This window comes from Prunus persica, chromosome G8 (genome assembly GCF_000346465.2).
Source record: "Prunus persica cultivar Lovell chromosome G8, Prunus_persica_NCBIv2, whole genome shotgun sequence".
Taxonomy (NCBI): Eukaryota; Viridiplantae; Streptophyta; class Magnoliopsida; order Rosales; family Rosaceae; genus Prunus; species Prunus persica.
Genome location: NC_034016.1, coordinates 14,709,354 through 14,728,797, shown reverse-complemented (window position 1 = coordinate 14,728,797; position 19,444 = coordinate 14,709,354). Strand labels below are relative to the sequence as shown.

At 37.6% G+C, this 19,444-nt stretch overlaps 2 protein-coding genes and 1 long non-coding RNA gene across 3 annotated transcripts; all 3 read left to right on the top strand.

Moving 5' to 3' along the window:
• LOC109950533 lies at positions 5,787-6,417 on the top strand. The gene is made up of 2 exons (XR_002272756.1): positions 5,787-5,876; positions 5,957-6,417. It is a non-coding gene; the product is annotated as an uncharacterized LOC109950533 (long non-coding RNA).
• LOC18766715 (TMV resistance protein N) lies at positions 8,491-11,971 on the top strand (the record flags this gene model as incomplete). Its single annotated transcript, XM_020571047.1, has 7 exons — positions 8,491-8,978; positions 9,467-10,292; positions 10,394-10,423; positions 10,536-10,586; positions 10,676-10,726; positions 11,137-11,214; positions 11,292-11,971. Coding segments are annotated over 7 exons (2,160 nt in total), but the record flags the coding sequence as incomplete, so codon positions are not given.
• Positions 12,340-15,644, top strand: LOC18766294 (TMV resistance protein N). Its single transcript, XM_007199351.2, has 4 exons — positions 12,340-12,980; positions 13,568-14,669; positions 14,756-14,836; positions 14,994-15,644. Exons 1-4 carry the CDS (start codon positions 12,475-12,477, stop codon positions 15,435-15,437), a joined length of 2,133 nt encoding a protein of 710 aa, XP_007199413.2. The 5' UTR covers positions 12,340-12,474; the 3' UTR covers positions 15,438-15,644.

Sequence of the window (19,444 nt, the reverse complement as noted above, 5' to 3'; positions counted from 1 at the left end):
GTGTCGCACGCGCGTCATATACACAGAATTTTATGTTACACATGATTATGTACTTTTTTACCTTTGACCAGTTTTTGTCCCACTGGGTTTTTACTGGCAAGGTTTTTAACGAGGCATATTCCATATCATTTGTGGTCTCCAAGGGGGAGTGTTGTAAATAATTAGTTGTGGAGCCCACATGTTCCCTAGGCTTTGCCGATAAAAGGGTTCATCCCTTCATTGTTCAATACACATAGAAATGAGAATAAGAAACTCAGTTTCTCTACTTTCTCTCTCTCTCTCTCAATTTCCTCTCCAAATTCTCCAGTTTTATAACAGAGAATGTTTTGTTCTCTTATTGAATGTTTCTGTCTGTGTTACAATGGAGAGGGATCACTCCTTTTATAGGAAAAACCTATTCTAACTTGTGGGCTCTACAATTATTTACAACACTCCTCCTTGGAGACCACAAATGATACGGAATATGTCTCGTTAAAAATCTTGCCAGTAAAAACCCAGTGGGACAAAAAAACTGGTCAAAGGGAAAAAGAGTACATAATCATGTGTAACATAAAACTCTGTGTATATTGACGCGCGTGCGACACTGCCTCGTTAAAATCTTGCCAGGAAAAACCCAGTGGGATAAAAACCTGGACGAAGGAAAAAGAGTACAGTGTGAAGATCTTTATTGATAGCGCGCTCCCCCTGATGCTTGGCAAAATATCTTTAAGTCATACTGTTGATCAGCTTTCTGAATATCGTAGTTGACACTGCTTCTGTGAGTCAGTCTTGAGCGACACTGCCTCGTTAAAACCTTATCAGGAAAAACCCAGTGGGATAAAAACCTGGATGAAGGAAAAAGAGTACAGTGTATGAAGGTCTTTATTAAAACCATGCTCCCCTTTGTGGATATCTCCCCCTGAAAAATTTAGGACTAGCTTTTGTCCAGTAAGCGACCATAAAAATTTTCATAGTATACCCTAAACCCATGAGCGACACTGCCTCGTTAAAACCTTACCAGGAAAAACCCAGTGGGATAAAAACCTGGATGAAGGAAAAAGAGTACAGTGTGGAGCTGAGCTCTATCTGGTCTAGTATACTTCCGGAAAAACATTTAAGCACCAACGAATAAGACTCATAAAAATGCTTCAATACTTTCTTAGTATAAGCAAGAATCTCGTTGGCATAATGCTCGATCGAGACAAATATTTCTTGAATTCTGCAGAAGCTTTAATGTGTTGCAATCACATTATAATCAATGTACTCACTGAGGTAATTTATGCATATTAATATTGAGTACAAATTTTGTGCTTCAAGCACATGTCCTTTAGGGACTTGCTTTATGCAATGTCAATCCTCTCAACGAATTTTGTTTAAAAGGGATTAAACTTTATGACACATTATATAGCTTTAACCCAGCTATTTTATACATCTTTAGGGAATCGCTTCTGGCGATATGCTCCGTGCATTTAATAACCCTTAAAGATAATATGTTGGTCTCCGTAATTGTGTAATAAGGGGAGAGGGCACAATTGAATCTGTAAATATGGAGAAAACCCAACATTCCTTGTTTCTGCCAGAAACAGTGTGTCATACAAAGTAGGTATATTCCCTTTTATTCCGAACACTCAAGTATAAGTTTCAGTATTAACATCTTTTGGGGTTCGTACTGTGGGTTTGTTCTTTCATGTTCATTCTCATTTATAATGGAATTACCTCGTTCCATTTTGGCCAATGATATTGTCGACATTTAATAATTGAACGTGGTTCCAATCAACACAGCCCATTGATGATTTGAGTAGCTACTCCAAAACCAAAAATTGTCATTCATCAATTCATAATCAAAAATTGTCATTCATCAATTCATGATCCCACCATTCTCATTTGCATGCGCATGCATCAATTATAAGCATTTCTTTGCTTTTGGGTACCCAAGCCACTTCAGGGGGCTTTTATTATGTGAGAATGTGGATTATAACCTCCAATGGAGCGTTATTTTACATAGGGCGTGGAAAATCTCCATTTAGGGAGTTGGAACATTTAGAACCCATATATCTGTCATGCTGCAGGCATGCCACAGATTAATACATACATGTCAATTAATTTCTGGGACTTTAACCCATATTATGGGACTTTAACCCATATAATTTGCTACGCATTAGGCGTGCATAATATCAATATTGACATGTCAAAGGATTGTCCTTTCGGGACTTCAATCCATATCATTTGCTACGCAACAGGCGTGCATCATATTGATCACTGCTATACCCATATTCAGTTCTTATGGTACATTAATCTGTGCAGTGTATTATCAATGTATCCAACTTGCAATCTGTAAAATTTGCATTTAATAATTCATGGATACATACAAGCCATTCTTTTGGAACGGACTTATCTTCCCATTTGGTTACCTTTCAAGATAAAATATCAAATAAGTATATAAGCAAAAAATAACACAAGTATTGCTTACATCCTTAGGTGGGAGAAACTTTTCTCAAGTATCATTCAAGCTTGTATCGGCCCAATAAATATAATGTAGCGCTTGATGATCTAGTTATATCCTGCCAGAGCAAAATCACAACTCTTTTCTCTGTCAAAAAATAAATATCCCTCAGAGTTACAAAAAAAAGAAAAAATGCAAAAAATTGTGATATGGATTGCAAGAGAAGGTAAGCAATCAGGGAAGGAAGCAGGTGGGAGCAGACAACAAGCTCAGCAATCAAGGAAGGAAGCTGGTGGGAGCAAACAACCAGCTCTCATTTCTTCTAGTCTAGAAGGACTTCCGGAGATTAGAGCATAAGGTTGCCTTCACAGTTCCCTGATGTAGCGGAAACGTGATCAGGGATAGTCTCGCTTCCTGAATGGATGATCAGAGATAGTCTTGCTTCTCAGGCATATTAAGTGCTCACTGATAAGAAAAACAAGTAGATATCGCATCACTAGGTATGGAGAAAACTGGATGTCTTCTGCAAAGAAAATTTCGTTAGTGACACATTTATACACAAATACAATGAATAGGTAGAACCGGTGAATTTTAAATTAACCATAGGAAAATTACGAGATTCTCGGGATACTTTTGAAAAGTAACTCCATGAAATCCGCAAAGCAAGATCGGCTTTTGACGAAAATAATACTTTGAAAACGCCGAAAGTGCCGACAAACATTTAATGGAGGCCACGTGAAGTTTTGGACTCTGGGAAAGAAAAAGATAATATGGGGATCTGAGATAATATTGGGATCCTGGAAACTGTAGCCATATTTCCTCCTATAGATATTGCCTTTGCAAAACTTGATTGGAGCAACTGCGTTTCAACTTGCTCCTTTCCTGTTATAATAATTGCGCACATTCTTAAAATTTGCACCTGTGATTTTTACGTCTTTTCAAAATGACGATTTGGAACCTTGTGCCTTATAGGTTCAAATAATCACATCGACTCTCCAAATTTCATATTTCAACGTATGGGAGCCCGGAACTTTTTGCCTGGGCTAAACACAAACTCAGAATTTATTTGCCCTTTTCAAAATGGACATGAAATATGAATTGAGTAAAAGCCACGCTAATATCTCATATATTTGGGTTCATGAGCTTCCGGCCCAGATATAACAAAATATGTGGAGAGCCTCAATTCATCATTCTCTTATGCCAAAGAAATATGTGGCGTACCACAATTTGCAATAATACCTCAAGGATTGTCCATTTAATTGTTGGAACTTCAGGTTCTCAACACTATTAGATTTTGAACTTCTGGCCAAAATCACATATTCTCATGGTATGAACATTCAATCCCCTTAGATTTTGAACTTCGGGCCAAAATCACATATTCTCATGGTATGGACATTTTTACAATTTTCTGTACATATTTCTGGACTTCAAGCCCTTACATAATTGTCCATATTTTGAGGAACTTCTGGCATCTCATTTAATTGCTCATCCATGAGTTTAAGGAACTGCAGGTTCCCTTTTGAATGGTGATAGTTTACCCAAAATGGTAAATATTTATGTATACATCACTATTCATGTATACGGCACTATTCATATGTACAGTACATTTGCCAGTACAGTTATCATCCATGTGTACGGCATTATGAGCCAATACGGTACTGTTACATCATTAAGGAACCTCAGGTCCTTATTTACATGTCAGGGATCAAGGACCCTCAAGTCCAATCACATGTTTACAAATATAGTACCGGAGAGACTGCCAGCTCTCATATTAACATCATCATCAAGGATCTTCAAGTCCTGATATAATTGTATGATGAGGATCAAGGAACTTCTGGTCCTGATCTGCATATTGTAAAAACTCATCATACAGCACATTTAGTCCATAAAATAAATTGCTGGTAAATAAATTACTGGTATGGACGATAAACCCGCACCACACTTTAAATAAATGTAAATGTGCGGTAAATTAAATTCATAAAGTATGAGGGTTAATTCCTCATCATACTTTAAGTAAAAGTAAATTTGCGATAAAGTAAAGGCAATTATTGGTGGGTTCTTATCAACACCACGATCAAATAGTATAATATTATTATACTGATATATTAGTGAAAGCTAGATATATCACGTTGGCTTCTCTTCTTTCCACCTGCAATCTACACTGATCATGAGTATTAAATTCTGTAGGTATTTTAATAATGTATTTAATTGAAGGAGATAGAGTGAGTCAGAGTACTTATCCCTTTATTTTCGGTGGGTGGTTTTACATGTGCAGCAGGATAGCACAACCCATGATAGCCGACAGCATATTCGGTGCCTGTGTTGCTGAGCAACTGTGATCATGCGTGCCCGACAGTATATCGTGGGTGGGGGCTGTGATCATGCGTACCGACAGCATATTCTCTCCACCACAGCCATTGACCACTCAATACAACTCAAGCAACCGAGCATCCTTAGCCTCATGAACCATAACCTTGTCTTCCATAGCCTTCCTCCCCCTCACCAAGATCATCGCCGACGTCAACTACGCCGTCACCCACGGATCCGACCTCTGCATCGTCACCATCACCATTTCTCCTAGTCCAAAAGGGTCAACGGTCCCATTCTTGCGAAGGGTTGATAACTCCCTCTCTAGAGAAACCAGTTCACCATTCACAACGTCGCTCTTACCTAGGGGCCCCTCAAGTTCTATCATTTCTTCCTCTTTCCGCTTTTCTCCGGCCAGGTAAAGAGCATAGCAGCGCAAGAACACTGACTTCTTTCCATGGCTTCTTCGTCGCCCTTGTAGGGGAACTGTCGACGCTCGTACAGGTGCGTCAGCTCCCTCTCTTCCTTGGGCTTAGGCTTCAGAGCTTACTTGTAACAAATAAAAGAAATCTGAGGAGACAGTGTTGTCACTGTAGCCACCACCACCATCACCATGCCTGCAGTTGCTGATGATGTGGACAGCGCCGCCGTTGTTGTCTGCAGCCGCCGCTGTTGTTGGTTGGGTCGGCTTTCCTGGTTCGAGCCGTGGGCTTGTGGGAGACTGATGAGGTCCTACGACGGTGAGCTGATCCTTTTGTTGAGCGACTGGTGGCACCAAAGTGTTTACCACCAAGAAGTTGGCCTCTCTTCCAAACCTTTTCGCTGGATTGGTGAACCAGCAGGACGTGGACGAGGTGTGCGTGGGCGTGGACGTGCAAGTGGGGCAGCACCTGGATGTCGGCGGGGACGCTCTCACGGGCCATGACGGCGCATGCGCCGGCCTCTCGGCGATGCGGGCCTGCGCTGCGCTGGGTTGACGACGTCGCTGTTCTAAGAGATGTTCCATATCTGAGAACAGCTGAAGCATGAGTTGAACTGAATTTCCGGACATGGGTTTGCCACTGATCTTGTTGTTCTAACAATACCCAAACTGGGCAGACCAAGCAATCCAGAGCAGAGAAAAACAGTCCACAGGAACACAGAAAAGGTTGGTTTTTTTTTTTTTTTTTTTTTTTTTTTTTGATTCAATTGGATCTGAGGTTGATGATATTGACTTGGGACCAAAAGGTCTTTGATGTTTGATAAAACAGATATCTGTGAATTTCAAGGGGTGGCAGAGAGAGAGGTTTTCGTCTTTCTTTTTCTGGTTTTAGGTGTTGCTGCTTTTGCATATAGAAAACAGAGAACCCAGAAAGGAAATTCAAGGGAGAAACTTTGGTTTTCATCAGAGAATTCAGCTGGTATTGTTTTAGCGAATTCGTGCTGATAACGTGTTATAAATGTAGAGCGAAATTGAGAGAGAGAATGAAGAGAATGTTTTGTTATCTTATTGAATGTTTCTGTCTGTGTTACAATGGAGAGGGATCACTCCTTTTATAGGCAAAACCTATTCTAACTTGTGGGCTCCACAATTATTTACAACATTAACTTCAGTTCTTTGATCTAGTTTGTTCATGTCCATTGTCAATCTTTGCGAGTGTTCAATCTAATTATGGATCACCAGTGTTTGGGACCCACACATTTAGTTTCCTTTGCATTTCTTAATTTATGTTTTCTTTTTTATTCTTAAGATTCGATAATTTAACATGAAATTTGAAATCTTTTGCACTCTAATGTTTGAATTATAAAAATTAAACTAAGCTAATCGCGTTTATGTTAGGGGTGGGCACGGTTCGGTTTGGACCGGTTTTTGCCTCAAATTAGAACCGATCCGGTACTATTCATCCGGTTTGGTTCGGTTCGGTTTTAATAAAAAAAATTTCAAAAACTGTCCGGTTCGGTTTGAACCGGTTTCGGTCCGGTTTCGGTTCCAGTTCGGTTTTGAACCGGATTATAAAAAAAATTAATTTTTTTTAAATAAAATTCTCAACTAAAATATTATTATTTTACTTGAAAATTAACAAATTATTAAATTTCATATAAAAAATAAATATTAAAGTGAGAAAAGAGAGATATTTTGACATTGAACTTGGATAAATATTAGGTTTTTTTTAGTAAAATTAAAAATATAGCATTAAATATAAATATATATTGAAATTATATATTTTTTTAGTTTCACCGGTTCGGTTCGGCTTGGTTCGGTTTTTGAAGACATGGAACCGGATCCGGAACCGGTCCAAACCGGTCCAGTTCGGTTTTTGACCGATTTTTGACATTTTAGTCAACTCGGTTTTTTTCCGGTTTGGTTCGGTACGGTTCGGCTCGGATTTCCGGTTCGCCGGTTTGAGTGCCCACCCCTAGTTTATGTTGTTTACTCTATCGATGGTTTGAACGGTATTGGTTTGCCTTGAATATGCCTTTTCAATGGTCATGATTATTTGTAATCTTATTCATGCATTATACGGTGGATTAGAGTCTATAATATGAGTGTGCTAGAGTCTTATACTTTTCATTATCTTCTTGTAGCTCTGTTATACAGTGAATCACCAAATGGCAGCAGATTTGTACAAGAATTGAAGTATAATTGCTCAATATATAATTAAAATTTTTTTTTAAAATAAAATAAATGGTGGCTCATACAAGTTTGGATCTTGAATTAGACCACATTTTGATATTCCTCTCAAATATTTATGGATGAGTTTATTTTTTATATACAAGTGATATTCTATTTTAATATAATTTAAACTACGGCGAAGAAGATTAGAACTTAGGTGCAGAGTGAGAACATATATGATCTAGCTAACTTGACCAAGTCAATGTCTAATGTTTTCTCTACAGTTTAATGCATAGAGACTAATTAATTGTGAGTCAACGTGGTCGGTGGAGGTGTAGGGGAGAGTCACGGGACTGAAAAGGACAAGAGAAGAGGTTTAAAGTGTGGGATGTATCAGATGTAGCTTGGGCCCAAAACGGCGTTGTTTTGGGTCAGCTTCTAATTTTTTTTTTTTAAAACTCGGCTGGCCAAAACGGCGTCGGTTTGGACCAGCCGAGCGAATTTTTTTTAAAACATGCTAGATCCAAAACGGCGTCATTTTGAACACAGCAATTTTTTTTTTAAATGCGCAGCACCAAAACGGCGTCGTTTTGGACCAGCAGCGACGAATTCTTTTTTTAAAAAAAAGACCTGGCCAAAACGACGTCGTTTTGGTCCAGGTATTCGGAAAAAAAAAGAAAAAAGAACAGATTGTAGTTGAAACAGACCCTTCTCTTCGACCAAACAGAACAGACCCTTCTCAAAACTCCAAAACCCCAATTTCCTAAACCTAAATCCCCAATCTCCACCCACCCACGAACCTTTAACCCTCTCCCCACCAAGATTTAATCTTTAAAAAAAAAAATTGAACTTTTACACTATGACCCTACGAGTTCATATTCCTGGGTCCGTCCCTGCACAACATGGTGACGGTACCGGTTTACACTCTCCACTGAAGGTTCACTGCAGGTAGAAGGAAACTACGACTGCGCTGCGTGCTGAAGGTAGCAGGAAAGTGCTGAGCAAGAGGCCGCCATGAGAAAGTTGATTAGTACCCTTTATATAGAGTTCCCAACTCTTAACCGAGTTTTTGACATTTGCTTCGATTTTATCAGTTGAGAGCAACTGTGAGGTTAAGCAAGAGGCGCATCCAATTATCAAACAATATGAAGTACAATCTCACCACTGAATAGCAGCCTCTTCCTCTTCTCCTTCCACCAATCAATGGAAATATGATGTCTTTCTTAGTTTTAGAGGTGCGGATACACGCTTCAACTTTGTAGACCATCTGTACAGCAGTTTGGTACAATGGGGAATTAACACCTTCCGGGATGATGATGAACTCCGAAAAGGAGGAGATATACAAAGAGAGATTTTTGAAGCAATTGAAAAGTCAAGGATTTCTGTAGTCATATTCTCTAAAAACTATGCCTCCTCAACTTGGTGCTTGGACGAGCTTGCTAAGATCCTTGAATGCAAAAAATCACAGCGGCAAATTGTTCTGCCGATTTGTTATGACGTGGATGCCTCAAATGTAAGAAAGCAAACGGGCCCTTTTCTTGAGGCATTTCTTGCACATGGATACAGATTCAAGGATGATTTGAATAAGGTGATGCGATGGAGGTCGGCTCTTACGGAAGCAGCAAATTTGGCTGGGATGGTTTTAAACAGAGAGGGGTATTTTTCTAACCACTTATTGGCATTATATATATTTGAGGATTTTCTACTTTTTATGTTGTTTTTAACATTGTCTATTGATAAATTTAAATGAAAATACTTCTCTCCTAATCCGGACTGTTATAAACTCTGTAAATCATCCCCTCCATTAATCGAACTGTTAAATGCCTACGTGAATTTGATTTTATTTTATGCAGACCAAAGTGAAAAAATGTATGGTTATGAGGCTTTCATGCAGACCTTCTATGCAGTGGCTGTCTATTTTTCCAATGTTTCAAAAGTTGGCAAAAATCAACGAATGCCATATGAACAAACTAATAAGAATTTATTTTTAGAGGAAAACGTAACCTTCTAGATATAGGTAGGTCATCTTTTTAATCGAGCAAATCCTCCATTTTTTGTGGGATTATATGTTCTTTGCCTTATTTAAACATTTATATAGCAAATTTCCATTTCATGTATTGATTAACATGTTTTTACACTGGCAGGTACGAATCCAAATTTATTCATGAAATCATTGAAGAGATTTCACGACAATTAAACCGTCTCTATTTGACACATGAGACGAACTATCTAGTTGGAATAGACTCCCGCATGCGAGAAATGAATGATCTTTTAGGTGTTGGAGTAGCTGATGTTCGCATGGTAGGTATAGGGGGGCTTGGTGGAATGGGTAAGACAACACTTGCTAAAGCTGTTTATAATTCAGTTGCCCATAAGTTTGAAGGTTCGTGCTTTTTGGGAAATGTTAGAGAAAATTCAGAGGCACCAGGAGGCTTAGTCAAACTACAAAAGACTCTTCTTCATCAAATTCCCGGGGTGAAAATATCGAGTCTCACAAATGCTGATTCAGGAGTTGATATCATTAGGAGGAGGTTGCGCGACAAAAGGGTTCTCCTAATTATTGATGATGTGGATGACTTGGACCAGTTAAAATGCTTAGCTGGAAGCTCTGATTGGTTTGGTGCCGGCAGTAGAATTATCATAACAACAAGGTATGAGCATTTGCTTCTTGCTCATAAAGTTGACTTCACATACCAATTGAAGGAGTTAGAACCTGATGAAGCTATGGAGCTCTTCCATTCTAAAGCCTTCCCAACAAGTAGAATTCCGAATGATTATCTAGAACCCGCAAGTAGAATTGTAGGCTATGCTCAAGGGAATCCGTTAGCCCTCATAGATGTGGGTTCATTTTTATGTGGGAAAAGTATATATGAATGGCACCCTATATTAGAAAGGTACGAAAGAGCTCCTGCCTCAAATATTAAAGAAATCCTCAAAATAATTAAAAAGGAGCATGACTTGCAAAGAACGGTACGCACAACATGTATTGTCTTTTCGATATTTGACTGGAGAAACCTTTTTTACTCTTTTATATGTTAGTTTGTTAATGCAATTTCCGTTTCGAACAATAGGGATTAAATGAAGCTGAAATCCCTGAAAAGGTACTTGAAGATGAAGAAGATGTGAATTGTATATATTAATTCTCTAGTATTAACGATGTGACAGTGAGTTGTTTATATTAAGTTTTCTCACAATTGTTTTTCCATAAAATAGGGACTAAACGAAGTTGGAAGCCTTGAAATGCCTGAAGCTGACGACGTCGATGTAAGTACAATACATATGTATCATGTGTGTCTTATTCTTTTACCTATTTTTATATTAATTTTTTAATGCAATTGCTTTTCATACAATAGGGAGTAAATGCAACCAAAACCAATAAAAGCTCTCCAGGAGGAGATATTACAGTGAGTATATATTAGTTACACATCTGTAGGGTGCACTAAGTCTTTATTTAAAAATTATTCTTATAAGAAAACATTGAATACGATGCAGAATAAGTTATTATTCTAAAGAGTTTATTTGAGGATTTCTCTATTAAGTTTACTTGAGGGACCGAGTGAAGTTGAAAACCTTGTTTACTCTTTTATATATTTAGTTGAGGTTAATCTTTTTGATGGATGCCTTGGTTAAGCTTTGTTGAATGTACATAACCAATTTATTGGTCAAATTCTTAACAATAGTTAAGATTTCGTCTGCATATTTATTTCAAAGATTGAGGATATATGACATATGTGTCCTCTGATTCAATGGGACAAGAGCAAAATCTTTTTAATCTTTTGTATTATATTTTAAAGCAATTGTTTCTTCGTACTAGGAACAAACGGAGGGCATGGCAGAGTTGGCCTTATCAGTGGAGACATGGTTGAGTACTGCTAAAAGCTCCTTATTTAAGGTAAAAGATATTCAACTTTCTTTCTTGTCAGATTTTTTTTTTCCTTTTTTCAGCTGAGAAGATTTTTTTGATTGCAGGCCGATACAGTAGAGTGGACATTTTTAATCATTAGCTTCTTCCTGGAGATCCTTGCAGCAGTTTGTGATCAGTTTTTCTCCCCAGGAAATACCCAGTTTGCACTCACTGGCATGTGGTTGGCTTCTGGGGCTCTATTCGTTTGCATCTGCGAACTCATTCTCAAGTGGAAAATTGGAGAAAGCTCACGCCCGCGTTTAGAAATGTTTCCAGAAATTTTTGGATTAATTTGTGGAATCTCTCAGTGGCTATCCACCATAGCTAGGTTTGGGTGCACGCTTAAGGGCATGGAGAACCCTTTCAAAGTAAACCTTCTGCCCGTCATCTTTCTTGGGTGTTTGGTTGCTCGCAAACTAATTGCCAATATTAAAAGGTGCAAGACAGAAAACAGGATTGAGCTGATCTCCATAGTTCATGTCCCCAGTAACGAACCAACTCCAGACGAAGCCAAGCCAAAAAAGGATCCTGATTTGGGCCTCCATACGAAGAAAGGCCTCTTTTACAGAAAGACTCCTGACGTGGTCCAAGTTCTTCTTTCCAAATTTGACGGCCCAACATATTCTATAAATAAGAAAAATAGCTTAGCGCATATATATAAAAAGTTCTACCCAAGTTCCAACCCAACAAAATTTAATTGAAAGATGATCTGTAAAGCCCAGTTTCGGTCGGTCAGTTATCTTCATCATCAACTATATAAGTTACGTCCACAACTGGATTAGTAGACACTTTTCAAAGTTGCGCGGAAGTTAGCAGGAAATAACAAGCTCTCATTCAGTTGACTTTCACAATCAGGAATAAAGTTGTGAAAGTCCAAAAAAACTGCAATGAAGTTGCTGATTACGCATCAACTAGTCTAGAAGGGTAAAACATAGGAGAGATGGAAATCAAACATAGAACCTCGTATCGTATATAAGGATAAATGATTTTAACCACTTGAGTTACAAGCCCAACAAACTTTAATTGAAAGATTGGTAAAATCTTGTTTCGGTTGGTGAGTCGTCATCATCATCAACACAGAAAGTTGGCAGGAAATAACAAGCTCTCATCTCATTCACGTTGACTTTCACAATCAAATTGCAGGTAGCAGGAAACTGCTTGGCAAATAATACAATGCAAGTGGCATATACTACGTGACCTCTATATAGCAAAAGAATTCAAGTATTTGACATATCAGTATGAAACAAAATGGATTCCGTGACCACTCAATTAGGAGTCTCTTCTTCCTCTTTCAACCATTCATGGACATATGATGTCTTTCTCTGTTATAGAGGCGCGGATACCCACAACAATTTTACAGACCACTTGTACAGCAATTTGCTTCAAAAGGGAATTAAAACCTTCCTAGCTGATGTGCTTCTTAGAAGAGGAGAAGAACTAACATTACCAACGCTTTATAAAATCATTGAAGACTCAAGGATCTCTATCATCATATTCTCTGAAAATTTTGCATCCTCCGGCTGGTGCTTGGATGAACTAGTTGAGATCCTTCAATGTAGAGAATCAAAGCAGCAAATAGTTTGGCCAGTTTATTACAAGGTGGATCCCATGGATGTGCGCAACCAACAAGGCAGTTTTGGTGAGGCACTTGCTAACCATGAAAACAAATTCAGAGATGACATGGAGAAGGTGCTGAGATGGAGGGCAGCTCTTACAGAAGCAACAAATTTGCCTGGGTGGTATTTCTTGGACGGGTATATTTCTGTGAACCACTTACTAGTGTTTTGAATTTTCTTTTTCTAATTTCTTTAATTTTATAAAATTGATTCCTTTTATATATAGACTAACAATTATATCATCTAACAAAACTCTATCATCGTCAACAAAAATGTATAGACTAACAATTATATGCCTTTTAAGTTAAAACAATAGCCTCTCAACGCATAATCACTTTTTAATATTGAAAGAAAATTTTAATTTTAATTCCACTCATTAATACTTATCCTCTCTAACAGTCCTCACTTTTGTCCTTTGCAATAACTTTCGTTAGCAATTTCCATTACATTTCACCTCCTTGCGCCTCTTTATGTCCGTCACTGATCCACGCTACATGTCATACTTGTGGGCACCAACATAAATACTAGCATCACAATAAAAATTAAATAAAGAATTTAGTCACTAAATAATGGGATATGACATGAAAATATTTTACTTATTTGGTGTGCTAGCATTATTCTTTTTCTTAAGGAAACAAGTTATATGAATAAACTAAAGTAGCTTGTTTGGTTGCATCACTTCCCCTTAAGAATTTTTTGTGAGTTTATATTATTTGAAATTGCAGGCACAATTCTAAATTTATTGATAACATTGTTGAAGAGATTTCAGCACAAGTATTAAACCGCACCTATTTAAACGTGGCAAAGTATCCGGTTGGAATAGAGTCTCGTGTACAAGATATGAATGAGCTTTTAGGAGTTGGAGTAAATGATGTTCGCATGGTAGGTATATGGGGGATTCATGGAATAGGTAAGACAACAATTGCTAAAGCTGTTTATAATTCGATTGCCCATGAGTTTGAAGGTAGCTGTTTTTTGGAAAATGTTAGACCAAATTCAATGGAACGTGGAGGCCTAGTCCAGCTACAAAAGATTGTTCTTTCTGAGATTCTAGGGGAAGAGCAATTGGAGTTGACCGATGCTGATGAAGGAATAAATGTGATAAAGAAAAGGTTGAGCCGCAAAAGGGTCCTCTTAATTCTTGATGGCGTGAATCAAATGGAACAATTAAAAAAATTAGTTGGAGGGTCAGATTGGTTTGGTTTGGGCAGTAGAATCATCATAACATCGAGAGATAAACATTTGTTAACCGGTCATCAAGTTAACCTAATATACGAGGTGGAGGAATTAGATTTTGACGAAGCTTTTGAGCTCTTCAGTTGGAATGCCTTCCCAATAAATAAACTTCCAGATGATTATGCTAAAGTGGCTGCTGCAATAGTGCACTATGCTAAAGGGATTCCATTAGCTCTCACAATTATAGGTTCCTTCCTATGTGGTAGAAGCATAGATCAATGGAGAATTACATTAGACGGTTACAGAAGAGTTCCTAACTTAGAGATTCAAGACATTCTCAAAATAAGTTACGATGCACTAGAAGATTCGGTGAAAGAAGTTTTCCTTGACATTGCATGTTTCTTAAACGGTAAAAATAAGAAGTATGTGATAAAAATGCTGGAAAGTTGTCACCTCAACCCTGAGTATGGTATTGAAGTACTGATAGAAAAGGCCTTCATAATTATTAAGAAAGATCATATTTGGATGAATGACCTGATAGAAGAACTGGGTAAAGAAATAGTACTTCGCCAAGATTCTTTAACCGGGCGTGATAGACGTAGCAAATTGTGGTTTTACAAGAATGTTATCCATGTTCTATCGGAAAATAAAGTAAGTTTAAAGAAAAATACTTGTAGAAATATTATTTGAAACACTTTCACTTTTATTTGTTAATGTAATTCTTTTTTTCGCACTAGGGAATAAGTAAAACTAAAGGCATCGTGGTAAAGTCGCATGTAGCAGATGAGAAACACTTGAGCTCTAAAAGCTTCTTAAAGGTGAAATATCTTGAACTTTTTATAAACTGCGTTCACTTGCTGTCTGGTCTGAATATCATTGTCAGCCAATTTTAATTCAAAGAAACTTGTTAAGCTGGATGGACAGCAATTGAATTAAAATTCTAATTGAGCGTATTACCGACTTATTTGTACGTAGGCTACTTCAGCAAAGTGGATCTTTTTACTCATTGCCCTCTGCCTAGAGATTTTGTCACTTGCTTTTGATCAGGCTTCCTCTCCAAGCAATCCCCACTATGCATTATTTGGTATGATGTTGGCCATTGTTGCTGTACTGATTTGCATATTGGAGCTCATTTACAAGGGTAAAAAGGAAAGAGTTGAACTGAGGAGGTGGAGGACGTTGTGGTGGTTTTATTATCCACGTCCCCAGCGAAGGCTATATGGTAGTCTTCCTGACATTTATGGATTAGTTGGTGCCATCTCTCAGTGCATTTGCTCGACAGTTCAGTATGTGTGCTTCATCCGGCATGATCAAAATCCTATCAAAGTCTCCCTTTGGCCTGCCATCTTTCTTATATGTTTGGGTGCTTCAAGATTGAATTGGATTAGAATGGACGAGACAGATGAACAAAATGAGTGAACATGGGCATTTAGGTTATGTCTCAGCTTCTTGTTTGTGAGTTTCATTGGTTAGGTTCTAGTAACTGTAATGATTTTGCGTTAAACCTGATAAAAAGAAAATATTTCATCAATTGCATGTAAGTGATTAATCAAAAGAAAACTCCTTGCAGATGCATGCCGGAATGAATTTTGAAATTTCAATTATTTTAAATTGAAGTTAGAAGACATTCCGAGTTTTGAATGATTCACTTCTTTTGGATTTTGTGGGTTTAGCAAACTGAGTTTCACCTTAATGGCATGTTTACTAATTTTGTGTGGGCAATCAGGAATTAGGAATTGTAGGTTTAGCAATCAGGAATTCAATTCCTAATTTCATGTGGGCGTCACTTACTTTTCAATTCTTTGATATGAAGTAAACGTAAGAATTTTCAATAGGTTGAATTCAATTCCTGATGAGAATTCTAATTCCTGATTAGTGAACATACTATAAATTCACAATGATTGATTTTGGGCCCAAACTCTTGTAATGCCTATGTCTTATGCTTCTATTTATGTTGTTGAGCATACAAACTCTTGTAATGTTTTGCATATTTAATGAACGGAGTTTGCCTTGAGAAAAAAAAATATTTATATTGAGCACTTGACGTATTAGAATGGGAAATCTTATGGTATGACATTGAAACGACCTTTTTGACTAAGTCCACAGCCTTGTAACAACTTGGGTCGAACAAATGAAACACATGGTCCTCCCCTTCACTGTCCACAATCTCAACCACCCTACCCCACCTACTCTTCTTCAATATGCCTCATAGTAAGCCCAGGCCCTGTCCCTCAAAAAGTCCTCCTCAGCCACAACAAAAACCAACACCCTCCCACACCCAACCTGCCCCAAATTTGGATCCTTCCCCGAGGTCACTCTCAGGTCATCGAGCCCGCTACACGCGGGAAAAATAACCTCCAGCAGCTTATCGGTTTTTTCGTTCCCAAAATACGGGTGAAACAAAACCACCACAAAATATGAGTGAAGTATATTGAACAACTATTGCGGATGCTCTTAACAACATAATGTAGATGCTCTTAACAACATAATGCATTAATTGTTGTTTTTTTTTTTATTTTTTATTAGCATGTGGGTCTCATAATTAGCGTATTACAATTGTCATTAGAGCACTTCCACAGGTGTGGGCTGCCCTAGCAAAAGGCCCCCCTGGTGAGGAAAACCAACTCCAGTGGTAGATAATAGCCCGGGCAAATGGTAGGCTCCACCAAGACTGTGCAGACTCGAAGACAAGAATAGCTGGAGTTGTTGCCTCAGGGCGCTGACGTCAGCGAAGAAAATAAAAAGGAAAAAATTCAGAATTTTTTATAAATACCAAATGGCAGCAGATTCGCACAAGAATTGAAGTATAATTGCTTAACATATATTTTTTATTTTTTTATTTTTTTATAAATGGTGGCTCATACAAGTTGGGCTCTTGAACTAGAGCACATTTTGATATTCCAGCCTCTCAGAATAAATTCTTGTGGGTCTTTTCCCTATAAGATATCTGCAGATACAGTCATATATATGAACTACAAAAGATTGGCATGGGTGTGAGGTTGGAAAATGAACAATTATGAAATTGGTGAAGCATGTTTAGGATCTTGCCACACGAAATTTTACAATTATTGAAACAAAAAGAAAATGAGAAATGAATGTAAGAGTGCATGTGACAACATAGAAAAACACACAGTTATACTCTACTGCTACTCCTCAGTTCTTATCCCTTGTCAATATTGAACTTTCAATTCTTCCTAAAAGTATGGTGGAAAGCTATAACTTTCAATTGATTAAAATACAATTATCATAATGATGACTACTTTCTTGTTAAATTCATGTCTACTGAACCAAAAGAAATTAAGAATATAAATTAAATGAGGTGTTGTAATATCAAGTTTGGTTAATTATATATTAAACACAAATTTGTCACATAACAGAGTAGATTAGTTTCATGTGGCAAAGATATCTGTTTCCTTATATAACTTTTTGACATATGTCCTTCCTGTCTATTCAGACGGTTCGAAGACATTCAAAAAGAGATCAATGAAGGGGTTAGCATTAATTGGGATGAGATTTTGGGGATTGTCGTGGCTGGCCCATTCTCGAAATTATTGGCAACCACGAAACGGTCTCTGAGCTCTGGAAGACCAGCAAGAGTTGTATAAGGAACCATTAATGTTGCTGTGCGTTATGAAATATTGTTGAAATGGTGAAAATACCTGTAGGATATCTATAAATGCTTGGAGAAGGTTAAACAAGCTATTTCGGATTTTTTTGCAATAAATAATGATCAACCTTTGAAGCAGGATTGATATGAGTTATCAATCCTGAGATGTGCAAAGCTTAAAATAAAAGAACACGCAGATATTTATTTTACGTGGTAAAATCCCACCTCTGGGAAAAATCCACGGGACTCCTTAGTCCAGAACGAATCCACTATAGAATTGAGATTACAAGAAATACGCACACACACTTGTCCTAGACACAATCTAGACAATGTTTACCGACTTCTTCGTAACTCAACTTCTGTCACGGGATGATCTTTGACACTCCTTTTGTTGAATGCAATACTGGTCACGATTGCTTCAAGCTCACCGGAGGATAAACACACAGAGTGTCTTGGTGTCCTTAACCATATGAGACACCGACATGCATATGTATGCAATATGAATGATGAATGAATTCGATCAATCACCAAGCAACCGAAGCACTTGATGACTTTCCGAGTGAACTAAGTGTAGCAGCTTTTCCCAAAATATATTCAATATGCATCAAAGGTTTTGGACATTGGAAAAGCTGGCCCTCACAAGAGGGCAAAGCCTCCTTTTATTCACAGCAAGTTTCTCACAGGAGAGAAACTTGTGAGACTACACTTCCAAAACAATTATGACTCTAAGACCAATTGAACTAAAACTCTTTGAACTAAATTCTGATTCACTAAAAATACAAAGTCTAATTCATTAAGGACTCTTACTGATGTCACCAACCGACTCATATTTTAATTTCAATTACAAAGACTCAAAACAAAACTTCAACTATAACTCCTATCATGAATGCATGATATGTCATGATTTACCTGTTGTCAAGTTTCTCATATGGTCAGGGTATGCCTCGGAGGTATGGGATTGAAAGAGTAGTGCCAAAACTTCTAGTAGCAATTCCTCACAAACTAATTTTCATCCTATACTACAGTCTAGGAAATGCCAATACGATTTTCGTACTAACAAATGGTTTTTGTTTGCTTTGAGAACTGAGTTGACTCTTGCAATTTTCACTGCCTTCGCGGTTTCCATTTGGTTGGCCCCTTCTCTATCTCTATGTCTCACCTTTTCTATCTCTCGCTCTTTCTCATCTTTGAAAATGGGAGTTTTGGTGGCTGTTGGGTCTTTTGGTTTTCTTCAATTATTAATTTTGAGTGCTGCTATTTCCACCCACCTGTCCTATTTTCCCACTCACATTATCTTCCCACCCACCATATAAAATTTAAAAAACACAATCTTATTTTTACACCCACAAATATTCTTAAAATACCTTTTTAATTATTACCTCATTTTCTCTCTCCTTTATTCTTTCTACTCGTGTCTTCTCTCTCTCTCTCACAGTCCACACATCTCTCTCTCATTTTTGCTCTATCTTATTTTCCATCTCTCACACTCCATCGCTGTCTCTCATGTTTACTGAACTAAAATAGTTTTTTGCTGTAATTTTTATTTTTATTTTTGTAAATATGGATTCTGTGAATATAATCACATTTATGCTCTTAGCTTTCTACTATTGTAAATAAACTTTTCTCCAGAGTTATCCAAGGACCAGAAATCTATTGAACTTTGCAATAAAAAAAAATATAAAACGCCCATTCTTAAGACATGAGAATGCCAAAGAGTACAAAGCTAAACAGATAAGGGAAAAACAACAGTACTCGCCTTCTTCACCTTCTCATGAGCAAGGAGTCGTATTCTTGTGTTTTTTTTTTTTTTCTCTCTGTC